The sequence below is a fragment of the Diorhabda carinulata genome, chromosome 7 (genome assembly GCF_026250575.1).
Source record: "Diorhabda carinulata isolate Delta chromosome 7, icDioCari1.1, whole genome shotgun sequence".
In the NCBI taxonomy this organism is placed as follows: domain Eukaryota; kingdom Metazoa; phylum Arthropoda; class Insecta; order Coleoptera; family Chrysomelidae; genus Diorhabda; species Diorhabda carinulata.
In genome coordinates, this window is record NC_079466.1 from 15,775,442 (window position 1) to 15,794,686 (window position 19,245).

Below are 19,245 nucleotides of genomic sequence, written 5' to 3' on the forward strand. Positions count from 1 at the left end.
TTAATATCAATATTTTGGTTTTTACTTATAACCATGAATTTAGTTTTTTCAATATTTATAGTGAGTCCTACATTTTCACATTCTCGATTGATTCTCTATAATAGGATTTGATAATCTTCATCGCTCTTAGCCATGATACCACCTTATGTCTCTCCTCCTCTCCGAAAGAACGCACCCTTGGTGAACTCCCTTGAATTTTGATTTCGTCTGTGTCCATATCCTCGAAACGAACTAAATATTAAAAAGTGCGAGCAGTGGGATGAGAGTATGTATAGTCCTTCAATTTTGAAGTTAACATCTTCTAATTTTATGTTGATAACAGAAATTGAAACATAATGAACTCGTATATACACGGTGTTTCTAAGTTCATGCGATAAAATTCGGAAGGTGATTGCTCGAAGGAAGGTCTTTCCTATATCAAAATTTTCTCAGTCCAAGCATTTCCGAAATATCACCCTTAAAATATGGTGACTAATATTGAGTTTTAATTTTTTCCCAGGATTTCGGTAATAACAGATTCTTCAAATTAATACCATAATTTATAATTTTTTAAATGAATTGAATCGAGACCAGTGAATATGTAAATTGAAATACGATTCATAGTATATCCTGGAAATAACCACCTGTAGCCAAAATACATGCACGTAGCCTACGTGTCATGGAGTGCCGTACACGTTTATACATTTTCGATATATTTCTTATGGTGTCACACTATACTTGAATACGATTGTTCAAATTGTTGATATCAACTGTGGGTGCCGTGTAGAATTGAAAAAACTCCATAAATATAAATCACAAGGTTTTAACTCTGGAGATCGAGAAATCCAATGTTGGGGCCCTCCTCGACCAATCCAACGGTTGGGAAATTTTGCATCTAAATGTTTCCTAGCAGTGTACTGGACCACCATAGACCATGAACCACATGTTTTGTCTAATATTGAGTGCTTAGTGGTTTATGGAGATCATTTTCGAAAAAACTAGTGTACTAAATTCTATTTGATAGCTGAGGCAGAGAATGTGGTTATCCCCTACCATATCAGTCCATACGTTCACTGAAAAAACATTTTCAAAATGGTGCTCTATCATCTTATGGGGATTCTCGTCTGCCCACACGTGATTTCAATGTCAAAATATTTTATTACTCAATATATTCTCCTCTTAATTGGATACATTTATTACAGCGAACCTGTAACGTCTCTGGACCTTTAAAAAAAATATTTCTTCTTACTCTGCAAACCAGTCCTCCACAGCTGCTATTACCTCCTCGCTGGAAGAAAATTTACGACCTTTTAAACTCTTTTTCAGCTGAGGAGAGAGATGATAGTCGGACGGAGCCAAATGTGGTTAATAAGGGGGGTGTTTTAGTAATTTAAACCCTAAATCAAGAATTTTTTACACGGCAACATGAGATTTGTATGCAGGGGCGTTGTCCTGCAAAAAAAAAACAACTTTGGATAGCTTTCTGCGTCTTTAATTTTTTCCCGTGGAGTGGTCAGTAATGTCGAATAACAATCTCTAGTTATTGTTCTACCCTTATTCAAAAAATCAATCATGATTACTCCATGGCAATCCCAAAAAACTGAAGCCAGAACTTCGAAACGAAACTTCTTAGGTCTTGGAGGACCAGAGTGTCGCCATTCCATCGATTTTTGTTTTGTTTCTGGATCGTAGAAATGTACCCAAATCTCATCCATTGTGAATATTCAGTTTAAAAAGTCTACATCGTTTTCAAATCGAGCACAGATCGAACGCGATGCTTCTACCCTTGGACGCTTTTGGTCAACATTCAACCATTTGGGGATCCATTTTGCAGCAATTTTTCTCATGTCCAAATTAACGTGAACTATATGATGAACGCGTTCGTATGAATAATTCAGTGCTTCAGATATCCGTTTTAGCCCAATTCGACGGTCTGATAAAATCATGTCATGAACTGCACCGATATTTTCGGGGACTGACACAGAAACTGGCATTCCCGATCGGTCATCATCTTCAATGGAAAATTGACCTCATTTGAAGCTTGCAGTCCAATTTTTCACGGTCGCATACGAAGGACATTGATAACCAAGGGTATTAAGCTTATCTTCATAAATCTGCTCACGTCTTAACCCTTTTAATTACAGGTACTTGATGAAGGTTCGATACTCCAATTTTTCGATATTCACAATTTCGGTGGACATCTTTTTTCTTTTAATTTATTGCCTAACTCTAGTTTACTTTTTTGACGTCAAATTTTACACTGACACTTCTAATAAGTTATTGTTCGTTGCAATGGTAACGCAATATTTTATTTATGGAACTGGTCTAGGCTAACTAGATATCAATACATCCTCGTACTCTTGAAAATTTACCTCGATCGTAAACAATACATTATTCTAAAATTGAGGATTTTGTAGCATTTCGGGTGTTAACCATTCACAAAATCTGGCGTTGAGAAAAAATAGCTTGAACCCGTTGGATGTGGTAAGGATATAACTGCTACTATTCCAAAGCTCACCTAACAGATCAATGGCTGATATTTAGGGTTTTGGAATAGTGCTTGTTTCCGAGTGTAAATCAATTTAATCTAAAATCGCTTGTTCGATTATCACATTTCTAGCTATACGGAAACGACCTGTGTTAGTTGAATTTCTTTTTAACATTCCAGTTTCGGATAAGCATTTGGAAATTTTTCAGCAAACCATTTACCATACCATATATTGGGCTTATGATTAATATTTCTCTAAGAGTGCAAAATGGATGTTGGTATGAAACTATTATGTTCAATATTCATTAATAGTGATAAAAAATATACTATAGTAATTGGACAACATAATCTAGATTGAGGAAATGGAGAATAAAACTATTTATAGTTACCTAACGACATTGCACCGAGATGGTACATAGAGACAAAAATAGCACGACGAAAACAAGTCACAAAAATCCTCAATGATCTAAAACAAAAGAAGAAGAATTGCAGAAATACGGCAACAAATACCAGAAAAGACCATTCAATTTTTTCAAAATAAAATTGATCAGAGAGCTATTTGTTTGAAATTATCAATGCATAAACCAGATTCATGGATACCTATTGGTAATTTTCAAATTATTGCGTCTGGGATTTATACAAAACTATGGGAACACGGCCGCGGGTAACAGCTAATACCCATATACAAATAACTGACACGGTAAGTAGAGATCGGTTTTACGAAGATTTACAACCGGTGTGGACCACTATGTATATTGGGAAAGAGGATAGGCAAACAATATATTGAAGCAGCCTTACAAAAGTTGACCCACTTTTCTATTTCTACAAATAACAATCAAAACTAAAGGCGACTTTTCCAATAAAGAGAAAAGCGAGCTCGAAACTATAAACCATGTTTGAGATTTGTGCTATTTGGAGATATGCGTGTTTGAAACTGTTTCCATTGTCATAATATACCTAACCGAATCCAAACAATATTTACTTTTCCCCAGAGAGCGTTTACACAAACTTTGAGGCTTCGATTTTGAGCTCATAAAATACATCTGGTTATAATTTACGATAGTTTTTTTTTTTAATATCTGACAATAAAACATTTAGCAGTATTGTATGAAAATAAAGGCTTCAATTCAATCAAAAATATTAAATTTTATTCTCATCATGTTCCTAATACTGGGGAATATATTATTAGATAAAAATAGAAAGAGCATACGGAGTGATCAGAAAAATATTGTGAATTATACAGGGTGTTCCAGGAGTGGAAAGATGACATGGAAATAAATAATTCTACACCACTATCTGAAGACCAAGGGCGGCTCATGCCCAATGGTTAACCATTCGTAGCTTTCAGGACAACTTGTACAATCTAAAGGTAGCAAAAATTATTGGTTTAGAAGGTATGAAGATAAAGAGACATTCCGAAGAAAATTATAATAAATTAAAATTATTTAATGAAAATATTTACAAGAGGTATTGAAAGACAATCAAAAATTTCTAATTGAGCTGTGTAATGTCTAGCATCGTGTTACTTACATAAAGATTAAGTTGAAATGTAGAAAAATTTAGTTGGTTACCCATTCCAGGAGTGTACGAAAGATATTTCTTTGAACGTAGAAGAGCTCAACAAGATTTTGATTCATAGCGTCAATATTCAAGCAAAGAATCAACAGAAGTAGGTAATAATTTATTAGGTTCATATTTTTTTGATAATAACCTGAATAGCGATATTTGAAATTTCTCCAAAATGATTTCCCATCTATGTTAAGTGATATTCCTTCATGTCCCCTAAACATTCGAAGGAACATCTGGTTCATACAAGATGAAGCCCCTCATCTTTTCCTAAATGATTGATTGTGTTTTATATCTCTTGCAAGTATTTTAATAAATAATTACAATTTATGATAATTTTCTTCAGAATGTCTCTTTATGGCGAACGGTTTCCTAGGCATGTACAACGATATAAAAATCTTTATCGAGTTAAAAATGGATTGGAAAAATCATTTTTGCTATCTATATATTATACAGATTGTCTTTGTAAAAGTTACGGATTGTTAACCAACGGGTAAAAACGTCTGGATTTTTACTTAACTTTTTCAATTCTTTTTCTTTTAATTATACCTCTGAACAATTTTTTTCATATATTTACCTATAATTAGCAAAAAGTTTTCTATCGAAACTTTCTCAAGCTTGTCGATCTATTTTCAAGTGACAAGTTTTCGAAATAAAATTGTTTCGAACAATTATATATGTCCTTGGGTTATTACTATTAAAAAATGACAGAAAATAATGAGAACAAAATAATTATAAAATAAATGAAATAAGGGATAATTCTTTTTACCATTACCATTAATTAAAAACATAAACCAGGTTTTACACCTTCACATGATAACTTGAAGGATACTGTAGAGATTAGTTGTGTACTTAACTTCATTCTATGCACTTCAAAGGACCGACAAACCACCTGCACCGACACTATCATCAGGTGTTAATGACCTGAATTACTTACCTCGACGGACGCTTTCGGAAGACCCCAAGCGTTATAATTTCGTTTTAGATGTCACACTCTCAATCTTGAATTAACAATTAGGGTAGAAATACATAATATTGTTGGCAACTGAAAACGAATATTTGCTATGAAGTTATATTTGTTATATTTCGTTAATCACAGATTCGGTCAAACGTATGGAATTGTTTTTTTCTGGCGTTTAATAGAACCGTTTTTTTAAATAATTTTCTCTAGTACAAATAACAGTAGTTTTTGCGAATGACATTTTCCAAACCCTATAATTTGAAACCTTCAAGGTGATATGAATCGTCACTGCGATTTAAAGTAAATAAACAGTTGAAGAATTATAAAATGATAGAAAATCTTATTTGCAAGAGATTATTTTGAATTTGGTTAGATGGTGTGCTGTTGAGTTCTCAGATAATTAATTTGCATACTGTTACGATGAAATCCGCGATATAGGTCCTGGAGCCGGTCCTGTCAGGTTTTAATTCTAGAATTCAAATATCTTTTCTAATACCACGATGTCTTCCAAATGAACCAGGCATGTTTTTCAAGATAACCCTCTCAAAACGTTTTCCATAGGTCGCAAAAAAGTCAGGTTTTTAAAGGTGAAGGCAGACATGTCTCGCATGAAAAATTCGTTATATCTATCAAATGCAAAATTCCGATTTTTCATGGTCAATTTCAGGTGATTTCAGTGCATACGTGTTTGGGGACGGTACGAAATAACACTTTTGGCAGATAGGTGAAATTCGACGTTTTTCAGGACAATTTTCTGCTTTTTTGGTTCAATTGTTTGACCCGTTTAAAGGATCAGGTGACTTGGGATCATCAAATTAGCTAGGAAACGATCATACCCTTTCTGTTTCTGACTACATACAAGATGTTTCATCTAAATTAACAGCGTTGATGTCAAAATTTGACACTCAGAATGACATTTGGCAGCTTTGTCGAAGTTCTTCAAAATCTAAGTGAAAATTATTAATGTTTCGTTAAATATAATGATTCACCTTGTACATAGGTCAAACATTATAGTGACTAGTGCATTATTTTAGGACAAGAAGAATTATTTAGTGCTGTAGTATAACTTGTTTAAAGTACCAATTATTGTATATTGATTTCACTGTACGATAATTTGAATACAACCTTTTAAGCACCAAACAACTCAAACAAATATTTACCACTAAGAATTAAAAAAAAATGAACAATCTATAATCGGCGGTGATAATTTAAATGAAACAATAACTGGTAAAACAGACGTTTACGCCTGTGACTCCTTCTTCCAATATCAATTGCAGATCATAAAAACTTATATAAAAACCCTTGCCGACAATTTTGTTTGATCTACCATAGGCATAGATACCTTATTTTATAAATTTATTACTTTTAGAAACACTTTTAAAAATATTATTTAAACAGATGCACTTGATTGTAGTCCTACTTGGAACTTGGCAAAAAATCATTATTATACCTCGTTAAGTTGCTACAACTGAATATTAAATTATAAAACGTGAATAGACGAGTAAAATGTACCTACCTGTAAGGGCGTTTGGTTTAAACAGGGTACGTTAACTGTTTAAACCTTTTTGTGCCCCATTCGTTTTTTTTTTCTGGAAAACGAATTTCAAAGCAAAAACCATAAAGGAAAATAAATTCTTTGCTGGGTTTGTAGATACAAATCTTTATTATTAAATTAATATCTGTCTTTATTCCAACTACACTGTGCAATTTCATTGTTTTCATTCGCCCATGGTCTAAAGAACGCCATATTTCTATTTATTCAAAGAAATTTAAATTAAATAAATCTCGCTAATCGAAGCCCCTGATCGCAGACTGTCTCAGGAAGAAATATTTCGACGAAATTGTGTACATATAGCTTCAGCCAATAGAAATACATTCATGTTTACGATTCGATGTTTTCATTAGTAAACAGTGAAGATGATTAGTCCACATGGACTGACGGTTTGTTAGATGTTTACCGAATTTTATACGGCGAGTAAACATTATTGCATTCGATATTGGAAGAACTGTACTACCTTTTATGGTTAGAATGTCTGCTCCTGCATTAAGTAAAATAGTCGGAGATGACTTGGTACTTGAAAATATTTCGCTATATCTTTTTCCACGATGGCTGATCAATTCATTCTCACGAGTTCATTTGTACATTTTCCATTTTGAAATTTAAAAAAGGGGCATCTTTACATATTTCTCCGAAATTTGCTATAATTATCCTGTGAGTGTGGAATTTGGTTTCAGTATCGGGCAACTGCGTTGTGAACATATAGAAGAGATAATAAAAGTAACACATTTCATTGCATCCGCAGAAATAATACCTTCATACAATAAAGTAACTTTTACATTAAAAAATTACGGTAACTAAAAATGAAAAAACTTATATTTTAAATTGTCTCTCCTAAATGATAATACGAAGAGAAAGTGGCAAAAATCTACGTGCTTACGACCCGATAAAATCTAAGCCCGTGCTTAATCCATAATTTGTTCAATACTTCTTGAAATATCTAATTATCATTATCGTTCAACGTTCTATTCGCAAATTTCATAATGTTTTCAACTGAATACTTTGGAAAAAAACCTTTTTTATCAAGACACGTTCACTGTGCAGAAGGCGAAATATTCTCCCCAACGAATAATATTTTAATCTCTCCGGAGACGGAAGAACGTGTGACTAGAGATGTGAATATGTATGAAGAGTCTCCTTTACAGGTTGAGGTTATAAAAAGAGATGTACCTAAATGGAATGCGGGATTCTGTATTCAGGACATGCAATAACAAGCTATTTAATATTTTATCCACCGGTAGTTTATCACCCAAATTTGTCGTTCTGAGTAATATTATTAGGTTGTTTAAGATATAACATCAAACTATTGATAATAGAAAGAATTTCATTATTTCAATAATTTCATAAATACAAGAAACAGACTAAGCATACGAATAGTTGTCATTAAGTAACAGATATATTAGTTATTTTCTAATAATCGATGTATCATTTTAAGTTTTTAATTAAACCTAACAAAAAGTTGCGCAAAGCACAATCAATCACGAGATGAAATATCGAAAATTCTAATTCATGATCTATAATCATATTAATTTCACCACATTTTTAGTTGTCTTCATTTACGTTAGGTACCTAGAATTTTGATCGTCATCATCCTGTAAGGCTTATTTTACTTTATTTCTCCCTATAGCTCAAGACCTAGATGTAGGTGGACCTATAGTTAGACTTTCTATTTGTACACTTACCTCCTAAAATTTTGGATAGGATCACCATTGCACCAAAATAATTGAGGAACCGGTTTTGACATCAATCCTTATAAGCTTGGATTTCCTATTTGTATAATGTCATCTTGAAATCTCTCAAATACAAATTTTCTAAAGGAAAACTAACGTTTCAAAATAATTGATGCAAATAGTTATGACTTCAATCAAGACTCGATCAGCTGAATTTTAAGTTCAGGCTTGATGTATGTGAACCTATGCTTAATGAGCTTGGACCGTGTACCGAAATAATTTTTGCAAACGGTCATGAAATTAATTCAAGGGCTCAAGAGCTAGTTGTATGTAGACCTATGGTTGATGAGCTTCGAACTTCCTATTTGTACACATTTATCTTAAAAACATTTGAAGACAAAGTTTTCATGGAAAACTTATCTTACCAAAAAAACCTCTGGCAACGGTTATGATATCAATCAAGTTTACCAGTTGTTGAATTTTGAGTTGACCTTTCTCAAAGTGCTGGATGTATTTGGATCTAAAGCTAATGAGCTTGGACTTCGTATACACAGAGCTTTTGAAGACAAATATTTCGTAAAAAACTATTGCATCAAAAAAATTGAGCGAACAGTCATGACACCATTCAAGCCTACTTTGGCTGAATTTTTGATAAATCTTTCTAAGGGTTCAAAAGATGGATGTACGTAGGTCTATGGATAATCTTCCTATTTGTACACATACATATTATCAGCATTCAAAGACAAATTTTCCAACGCAAAACTAATGTACCGAAGTAAAGGATGCAAACGGATATGACATCAATCCAAGTGTTCAAGAGCTAGTTGTATGTAGAACTATGGTTAATAATCATGAACTTCCTATTTGGACACATTCATATTAAAAGCATTTGAAGACAAATAAAAAACTTATCTTACCAAAATCCTCTGGAAACGGTTATGATATCAATCAAGTTTACCAGTTGTTGAATTTTGAGTTGACCTTTCTCAAAGTGCTGGATGTATATGGATCTAAAGCTAATAAGCTTGGACTCCCTATTTTTATATGGGCATCTTGAAAGCTTTCAAATACAAATTTGGAATGAAAACTATCGCACCAAAATAAATTATGTAAACGGTTATAACGTCAATCTACCATCTGATAACTTCATATTAACGAGAACTAAACAAAATTCTTAAATTATAATATTAAAGATAAGGACTAAACCTTTTATAATATAAAGCTGCGGAGAAAGAAGTTGTATCGATATGAACCTGAAAATTCTTGCTTAGGGAAAGTCAGTGGCTGAAAAAATTGACAATGAGAATTTTACAGAAATGATCTTCCAAGGAACATAGCTAAAATAATCAGCGATTCTTCATGAAATTCCGCGAACATTTAATACTACAAGAAATCAGTTCTTTTTTGCTGTCAAAACTTGAACTAATTAGTAGTTACAGACTAGCAAAGAATGCATGTCGATGTACGAGGTCTAGCTATTAAATAACGAGACTGCGTGCCTAGAGGGCGTCATAGACGGCTGGGGTAAAAAACGAGTGGTGCGTTGGGTATCTAGATATCTTGTCTATGCACGTCCCAAAACACGTTTCCGTGTAAGCGCTTTAGTGAGTGCCGAGAGATCACTGAGATGACCAGCGCCCAGGTGCCGTGTTTCAATTAGATAAAAAAACGGTTAGAAAAATTTAACACGAGAAATTACCCATAACAAAAGTCTGTGCGAAGTTGGTGACAAAAAATCTGACTCCTGACTAAAAGCTTTTGCGTCAACGGATCTGCTCAGATTTCCTTAAAAGATTAGAAAGGTTAGAAAAAGATCTGATGTGGAAGGGACCCTATTTGAGTCCATGAAAGCGGTAATGCAAAAAACGGCAGGGCTCCTAAAGGCACTCGCCAAAGAAGACTTCCAGCACTGCTTCGATCAATGGAAAAAACGTATGGAAAGATGTGTGGCGCGGGAAGCATTCGAATAATTGTTATAATAAAACCCTTTTTCGTAACCAGTCTCGTTTTTTAATAGCCAGACCTCGTAATTATAAAAATATCTGAATAGCATTTCATATTTTCTCAGTCTGGGTTATGGACTGTCTGCGATTTTATTACAGTTGATGACATACTCGTAATAAGTGCAACTAATAACTATTATTTCATTAGTTTTATTGATAAATCGAAGCAAATGAAAGCGTATGATGATGATGACCGAAAAAGTCTTGAAGACACATTATAAGAAATTCTAAAAGAGAGGATTTAAAATAGATTAGAAAAGACGGGATATATGGAATTTAAAAGAAAAATATGAGTCTACAAACCAGAAACAGTAAAAATAAATGACCTCAGCTTCCAAGTAGTCCACACCTTCAAGTATTTATGGACAATTATAAGCAGAGTACGGGATAAGATAAATAATTTATGCAGGATATAGGGTATAATAAAATTATAAAATCATAGTGTAAGCAAATTAAAAGTCTACAACACTGCGATAAAACCAACAGTAGGGGAGTCCATGTTGCTAACTGATGATTTACTTGACCGTCGTAGAGACCTATTGGTTGCAAGGATTAGATGATAAGGAAAAATAAATTTTATATAATGTATACCTTTCCATGGGTAGGGGTTGAGGTATAGATTTGCAAATATGTAAAAAATATTGTTTGAGTGCGATAGTTATTGTATCAACGTCCTACTTATTTTTAATAATGTAGGTACATATGTTAATCTGATCGTTTGTATTATACTGGTGGTTGTACGTAAGGGCTGAAAATGAAAAAAAAATTAATCAAGCGCGTCAGATTTACTAAGGGAGTGATGACTTTTAATTAGTAATTAGAATTGATGCTACTTCATGTCCATTGTACAAAGAGATGAACTATTTTAAAACTGTCAATAGAAAGGCACCAATCATTTAGTTTGTATTCTTTTAAACCCATCTCTAGGAGCAGCTTCGCAATATCATCACACTACAATGGTTTATTCTCATCAAAAAATGGTAAAAGATATATACCTATGGTTCATATTTATGTCCTAAACGTATTATCTCATAATCTGACAATTATCTAGAGGGGTTCGCCTAATCTGACAAAAAAAATTGTCATATCAAATCATTGAAATTAATGAATTGGAAAGCTCAAGGAATACCATGCAAATAAAAAAGTGTATGGTGTATGTTTTGATGTAGAATACATCGAAATATTAGTTGGTTGTCAAATGTCAAATATTATGGTTGCGTTCAAAAATGTAATTTGTGATTTTCATATTTATTCTCGGACGTATTATCTAGAATAGTTGATGTTATAACAAAAATAACCCCCCCATTCCTCCCTCTAAACTTCTTTCTGTTTCTTAGGTGAGTTTTTCAAACTTTTTGTGTGATTAGTTTCCCAGAGAAAGAAGTTTGAAATTGTTAGATTTACGAAGTACCTCAGCTTTTCCCTAAGTTTTCAAAATGTTCAACCATTGCCTCACTGCTCTGATTGTAAAAGTGAATTTTATTCTTATTGAATTGGTAACTCTTGAAAGGCATCGCATAAATCGATAATTGAAAATTCTGATAAGTTCTGCTTTGTTATATTTTCCTCAAAAAATGGGTACTGACATTTCGTTGATTTTTCCTGAATACTGGCTTATAACGATAATTTTTCTTTCTTTTTTCGTTGAAAATAAGAAAATTAGAACCTTTTTCAAATTTAACTATTATATGTATAAGAAAACGCACATTTATGTTTTTAGTCGGAAAACGCTTGCTCTCATAAATAGGTGCTACCAAACATGCAGAGAATACGTGCTGCATGCTTTTTCAATTCCGGGTAATTATCCAAACTCTTGAAATATTGTGTATAAGAGCGTTAATCTCATTGAATTTTTCTTTCAAAATACTGTGCGATTGAAGATCTATCAACCCCAATTACAAATGAACTGGTGTCTGTGAAGCTTCAAAATTGAATGTATTGTTGAATATTGAGAACTCCATTTCATTCATTTTCTGAAATTCTTCAAAAGGATTGTTCCGTAATCAAATTTTGCAGAAGTTGAGAATATTCACCCCTCTTTTTTTGGTTCACTGTGTCAAATGATTTTAAATGAAGAAAATGGTCCAAAGTTTGATTTTTTACCTGATTGTCCCACAGTCTCAACTTTGTTTCAAAGGCTTGAATATATGAATAAATTTGAAGGACAATCAGATATTTACCCTGTAACTTTATATTCAGATCAGTCGAGTGCTTATTCATATCATTATCAGTCATCGTCTTAATCAATTGGTTTACCTTTTTCTAACTTAAAAGCTTGAATAATGCAAAAAATCTTTCTAAAACTACTCCTCGACTGAGCCAATGAACTTCGGTGAAATAAGGGACATCATAAAACTTTTCGTCCAAATCTTGTAAAAATTGCCTGAACTGTCGTTGATTTAGTCTTTATAAAATTTACAATGTTAATTATAGGTTGCATGACATGGTCCATTTTTTAATTTTTGGATGCCAATGATTCCTGATCAATTATACAGTGAAATCCCACAAAATTCCCTGATGTTTTCTGTTTTAATTTATTACAACGCCCGAATGTTTGTCAGCTATGGCAGGAGCGCCATCCGTAGTTGTGCTGATAAATATATTCCAGTGGAGTTCATATTCTGCTATCAAATGTTTAATTGCAGAATAAATATCATTTGCTGTTGTAGTACCTGTTAATGGAACTCAATTTAACAGTTCTTCAGTTATTTCAAAGTTACTCGTATAAAAACAGCAAGTTGAGCTGTATCAACATTATCAGTGTTCTCGACAACGGCCAGTGAAAAGTTTGTTTATTATTTAATTATATTAATTCCTTAATTTTCTCCTTCAGCTGAAAAACCAAATTTTGTCATAAACCATTTATCCTTGAAGCAACAGTGTTTTTTGATAGCCAAACATTTTGAATTATTTACTTTTGTAATAGAAATGAAACATCGGCATCTTTCAGCATACAATCTCAGATAATACCACCATCAGTGATAGGTTTTGATCTTTTCACGATTTCAGGGCATCTTCGCTCTTTGTATTAGCTTTAGTAAACATCGATTGTTGACCTTGAAGTTTAGATTCTAAAGATGACAATGTGCCGATTCTTATTTTTTCACTGTAACAATCGAATTTTAACTTATGATTCGTATCATAGTGTCTCTTCAAATTAAACTCCTTACAAACAGCAACTGTTCGATTACAAATCAAACACAGTGGTTTACCTTTCCATTCTATGAAAAAATATGCTATTTCCAATTTGGACTGAAAAACTCTGCACTCACTAAGAACTTTACGTTTTTGTGATAATATGCCGAAAACGTAACAATTATGGAACTAGACATAACAATTATGGATATCGCACGCTCACGATACAAACAAATGCACAATACCTTCACAGTCACTTACTTCGCAGTACAATTAAAATCCTCCAGCCATATCGCTTCGATTGCCCGACGCAACTGACTCACGTCGCGCCGACGCTCTCGTTTTATATGGTTAAGGAAGATTCTAGTCTAGACTCGAAGCGCTGAAAGATTCTATCTATCGTTCTCGACAAAAATAATAGGATATTTCCGATTGCTGCTAAGAGATGGCGATACTGTCTTTCTCTCTCACTTGTCTAGGCACGCGTTGTCCTTGAAATTACTTATAAACATCCGTAGATTATGAGTATTTGAAATATCCGTAGAGGAATCGAATGAATTCTAAAAGCTCTAAAAAACATAATTCTTCTTTCTGTGACGCATTGCGATCGCGGGCCTTATTGATACGGCCCAGGGGCCGGAAGCGACCCGCGGGCCGTATCTTTGATACGACTGATTTAGAGAGTTTGTGGATTGAAAATTACTCAGATGAACTATAAAATACCATATACATCACCTAGCGTAATCAAGCGTCGATTTATTGATGATGATTATCTTATTTACTCTTATACTGATAATAAATGTTCAATGGTGCTATCAGGGTCAAAATCATTTGCTTGAAGACCAAAGATCCATTGAACTACCCTCTATTTTCCACGATTCATCAGCTAACCACTAACGACTAACCACCATTCCTTATTTTTTCCTTTTATATAGCTCATATCTAAACATCTCCTAACCAGAATAACATCCTTTATTTCTTCTATTGCTAATTCTACCATCCATCTACCCATAATTATGCCGTCCTCCAACATTTGGTGTCAAGTCAGAGCATATTCTCAATCGTCTCTTCTCCGTTACATTCATTGCAATGTTGCCACTCCCAATTTCGGAGTCTTTCGTCTTATGCCAACAGTACAATGTACAGTGATCACTCCAATGGTGTTCTAGATTAGATATTTCGTAGATCTTATTTTTTTATCATCTCTTCATTGAACTTTACTGATTAAAAAAAATCCAATTGTAAATGTTGATTAGAAAACCAAATACCTGTCAATATAAAACAAAGGAGTACATTGGGATACATTTCTCAATTTCACAAAATGTTTTAATTGAGTTTTGAAATTATCAAAAATGAAACGAAAAGAAGCTAGAAATAAAAACATCTATCAATTAATGTACGACCATTTACTAGTATCCATCGAGATTATAAAATGAACATACAGTTAATATAAAAGAGTGCTTTTAATAACGAACAAACGCATATTACCACTGACATCTATATAAAGGATTTAATTTTGTTTCAGGGGCGTTCAGACTATACGATGTAGATAACGATGGATTCATTACAAGAGACGAGATGTACAACATTGTGGATGCTATATATCAGATGGTGGTAAGTCAAGACTGTAATATAATTAAATCCCACTTTAATAGGAATAATGACTTTTTGTATACAACTATCACAAAATCTATACGTAACTAAGAGAATAAATAATGACAGTTATTCCTCTAATGTCAAATTACATACTTTTTACTTATCACTCAATAAGTCGTGTGACTGACACACAGATGGCACTGCCATTGTCAAATCCATATGACATTTATGAAGTACCATCTTTCAAAAGACTATGTGTAAAATTTCATGAAATGTCGATTAGTCAGAAAAAATTGACAACCTTTAAGTGAAGATACTTTTGTTATTTTCAAAACAATGGATTCAAGATAATTTCGTGTATTAATTTATAATTACTTCTTGATGAAAAAAAAAATATTGTACACGCTGAGCAATGTCTTCAAAAGTATTACTTGGACTCTGTTCCATTTAAAAAAAAACCATTTGTAATTGGTTTGCCGAATTTAAATGTGGTCGTACAGACACCGATGATGGTGGACGTTCTGGTCGTCCACAAATTGGTTATTTATATCTAATCATAAATTGAAATTGCGTGGGATAGCTGAAGAGACAGACAGGAATGCTTGATTGTCAAAAAATTGTTACGATTTGTATGCGAAAGCTTGTAAAAACGAAATCAAAAACAAACATAAATATAACTAAATAAAAATACAAATAAAATAAAATTTCAATATACAAAAGGAAACCGCAATGAATAACAAAATTATAGGTAATAGTAATAGGTAACATAGAAGGCAGTGTGTTTACAATTATGCATGAACATTTGACCACAATAAAGCTTTTTTCAAAGTGGGTTAATCAAAAACAACAACGTGTTGATGATTCAGATCAGTATTTGGCCATATTTATACATAATAAATCAGATTGTTTGCATCGATATGTGACAATGGATGAAACATGGAACGATCACTTCAATTCAGAACTACGTCCGAGGCGTCCAAAGGCACAACAGACAGCTGGGTAGATTATGGCTTCAGTATTTTGGGATTCGCATGGAATATTATCCATCGACTATCTCCAAAAAGGAGAGACAATCAATACTTTATAGAACTTTTGGATGGTTTAAATGCAAATATCATGGAAAATATCCTTATATGTCGAAAGAATAACCACTGCTTCACCAAAACAATGCACCGATTCACAAGCCGATAGCAATCATGGTTAAATTGAACGAATTACACTTCGAATTGCTACCTCATTCACCGTATAGTCCAGATCTGGCCCCCAGTGACTACTGGCTATTCACTGACCTCAAAAAAATGCTCTCCGGTAAGAAATTCAGCTCAAATGAAGGAGCACTTGCTGAAACTTTTTGCCTATTTTGAGGCAAAATACAAATGCTTCTACAAGCACAGCATCCATAAGTTAGAGAATTGTTGGAATGATTGTATTGCTTTTGAAATAGATTGTTGGCAAAAGTGTGTATTTTTATTTAGTCATACTACTTATTGAGTGTAATTCAAGTTTTTCTGAAGTAACATCCTATACTTTGGATCAATTGCCACATTCCGAATAAAAATTGAAATATTAAGTTGCGTTACTTTATGAACATACTGTATTTTGACTATAGTATAATCTATTATTCATTACATTCAGTATTGAGAAGATAAAAAAACTTCAAGCCATTTATTGTTTGTCATATGAACGTAGTCTCGTCCGAACAAAGAGAAAAAAGCTACAACTACTGGGTATTTACATTTAAGAGAAATTGGACGTTTTCCGTAAGATTTCATTTCCTTTTCGACTTATAAAGCTATTCTCGTTCCACTTCAAGATGGAAAAACTTTTCATTCAACATGACAAAATTTTACCGCATCGCATTTCTTTCTTCGTCTTATGAATAGTTCGTTGCGGTAACAGATTTCGTATAACGAGAAAAGTTATTTTTGTTTTCACTCACTCAAAAAACTTCCAGAATTAACTAATATGAAGGAATTTTTCATTAAAAATGATTTTGAATCTAAGATTGTGCAACTAAAATAAGCTGAATATACCAGTGGAGACCGATCAATGTGTTGTATTACAATTTTACGATCCACTAAAACTCTTTTACTTTAAACTAAATCTCTGGCTGTTCTTCGATTTGCGTTTGCTCTATTTATTCGTCGTTCTGTGCTCTCTAGTGGTTGGGTCATCGATGAAATAGTCCTTTTTCCTCGTCCATACGATTGTTTCTACTAATTCAACTACGACGTCTCGGTTCTCTTCTGTTAGTGAACTTGAGAAAAATGTCATATTTTTACTTTTCAAATTATATATCAAAAACTCATACTCCCTTTTAAAAAACTGGCGGTTATACCTTCCATTCGAAGGAGATTGATAATGGGGATCACATTTTGTTAAGAATATCTTCAGTTAATAAAAACAATAAATTATTCCAGTTTTATGGCCAGTATTATGGTGGTATTTACATTGTTGTCAGATCTTTCCTTTTTCCGGAAAAGCAATTAATTTGGATCTATATATTTATGTATATATAGTAGATCACCTTGGATATTCTTCTTTACGAAATCCTTAAAAGATACTTATTATTTTTTATCTAATGTTCCCTATACCTAAATGCCATAATTTCGGATTTATAGGTACATTTGCTTTATCTCCGCCGATGTTAAAAAAATACATTTAGGTGATTATGACTTATGACTGCTACAATAATAAATTTAACGTTTCAATAAATTATTATCGTTGAAGTTTATTGAAACTCACAATGGATGGTTTTGAAAAAAAAAACTAATTGATATTTTAATGATATTAGGATATAGTGATAGGGGTAGAACTCAATAAGAATCGTGTAATATTTTTAATAATTCATATCCTAACCGAAATCCCATAACAAAGTCTACTGTCAGTATGGCCCCCGCGATCACCCGACATGAATCCTGTAGACCATTTCCTGTGGGGTCACTTGAATAACATCGTTTATAAAACAAAACCTGCCAGTATTCAGGAATTAAAAGATAGGATTACCATAGAGATAAGAATAATTGAGCAGTCAAGGATGTTGCAAAATGTATTGCAAAGTTTTAAAAATCGCATGGTTTGATGTATTGTAGTAAAGTAAATGGACAACATTTTGAACATCTACTGTAATCGCCTTTACTGTGTGTTTTCTAAAATTCGTAATTTTTCCATTTCACAAATGTGGATCTACTTTTAACATGTGACATTTAAAGATTTGTCTTTAGTTGTTGAAGGTTTTCTGCATCATGATTTGGATAAATATTTCACTGCACCAGTTTCGTTAAACTTTTTACCAACTTACTGACACTAGACTATAAAATATGTAGGGTGATCCATTTGAAATAACAAATTTCATTATTTTTCAAGAAAAAGGAAAGTCGTTTCCGAGATAATTAAGGCGTTCCATACATAAAACTCACTCTGTATAATTTGGATATGGACGAAATATTTTGTTAATTTATAACATATATCACAATTCTACTGAGGGTTTATTTTTTTCAGGGTCAACAACCATCAGAAGACGAAAACACACCACAAAAACGAGTGGATAAAATATTTGACCAGATGGATAAGAACCACGATGATCGATTAACACTAGAAGAATTCAGAGAGGGTGAGTGAAACAACTATCTGATACATTAAAGCTTAAAGTCCAATTCATAAACTTGTTTTGATCGTCGTTGTCTTTTGCATCACTCAATAGACAACCAGAGCATGACGTCATCTTGTGATAGTTTACTTTCCAAAGTTTGTGGGGTACTGTATGTTCTTTAAAAAGTATTTAGTTATTTCACTGTTATATAAGATGGTAAAGTGTTTTGTGTCAGAAGGTATTTTTTTGAAAACAGAATACGGAAGAATCACAAATCAGTCAACACATGTACAATCGTCAACGCAGTTAAAACTTTGTTTGAAAAGTGATCCCTGACCTGTGCTAACAATGTGTGTGCGACGTCAACATTCCCATAGTCTATTTTATCTTTTATAAACGCCGTTAGACGAGTAGTAAACCTGATCAGCGTTTTTTTTTCTAACAATATATATAAGATGTTTAAAGTCAAAACTTCAAGGTAGAAAACTTAACAATAATTGAGGTTTGCTCGATAAATAATATTTATAAAGCCGTCTGTATACGAGTGGATAAATGTCAAACGGGTCCGTTCCTCCTTGTTCGCTTTGCGCATGCACTGCGTCTCGGCGGGTACTTTTGAAATAGTATTTGTTCATTGAGAGAATATTATTATTAATGATGGATTAATTTCATGTCAATAAAATGTTCATTCAAACTG

General features: G+C 33.0%; 1 protein-coding gene across 1 annotated transcript in view; it reads left to right on the forward strand.

Moving 5' to 3' along the window:
• Positions 1-19,245, forward strand: part of LOC130896333 (frequenin-1) — a 240,036-nt gene that overhangs the window by 205,889 nt on the left and 14,902 nt on the right. Inside the window, exons 6-7 of the mRNA XM_057804342.1 lie at positions 14,886-14,974; positions 18,458-18,569. Of these exons, the coding sequence (XP_057660325.1) occupies positions 14,886-14,974; positions 18,458-18,569 (201 nt within the window). The remainder of the gene's footprint in view (positions 1-14,885; positions 14,975-18,457; positions 18,570-19,245) is intronic.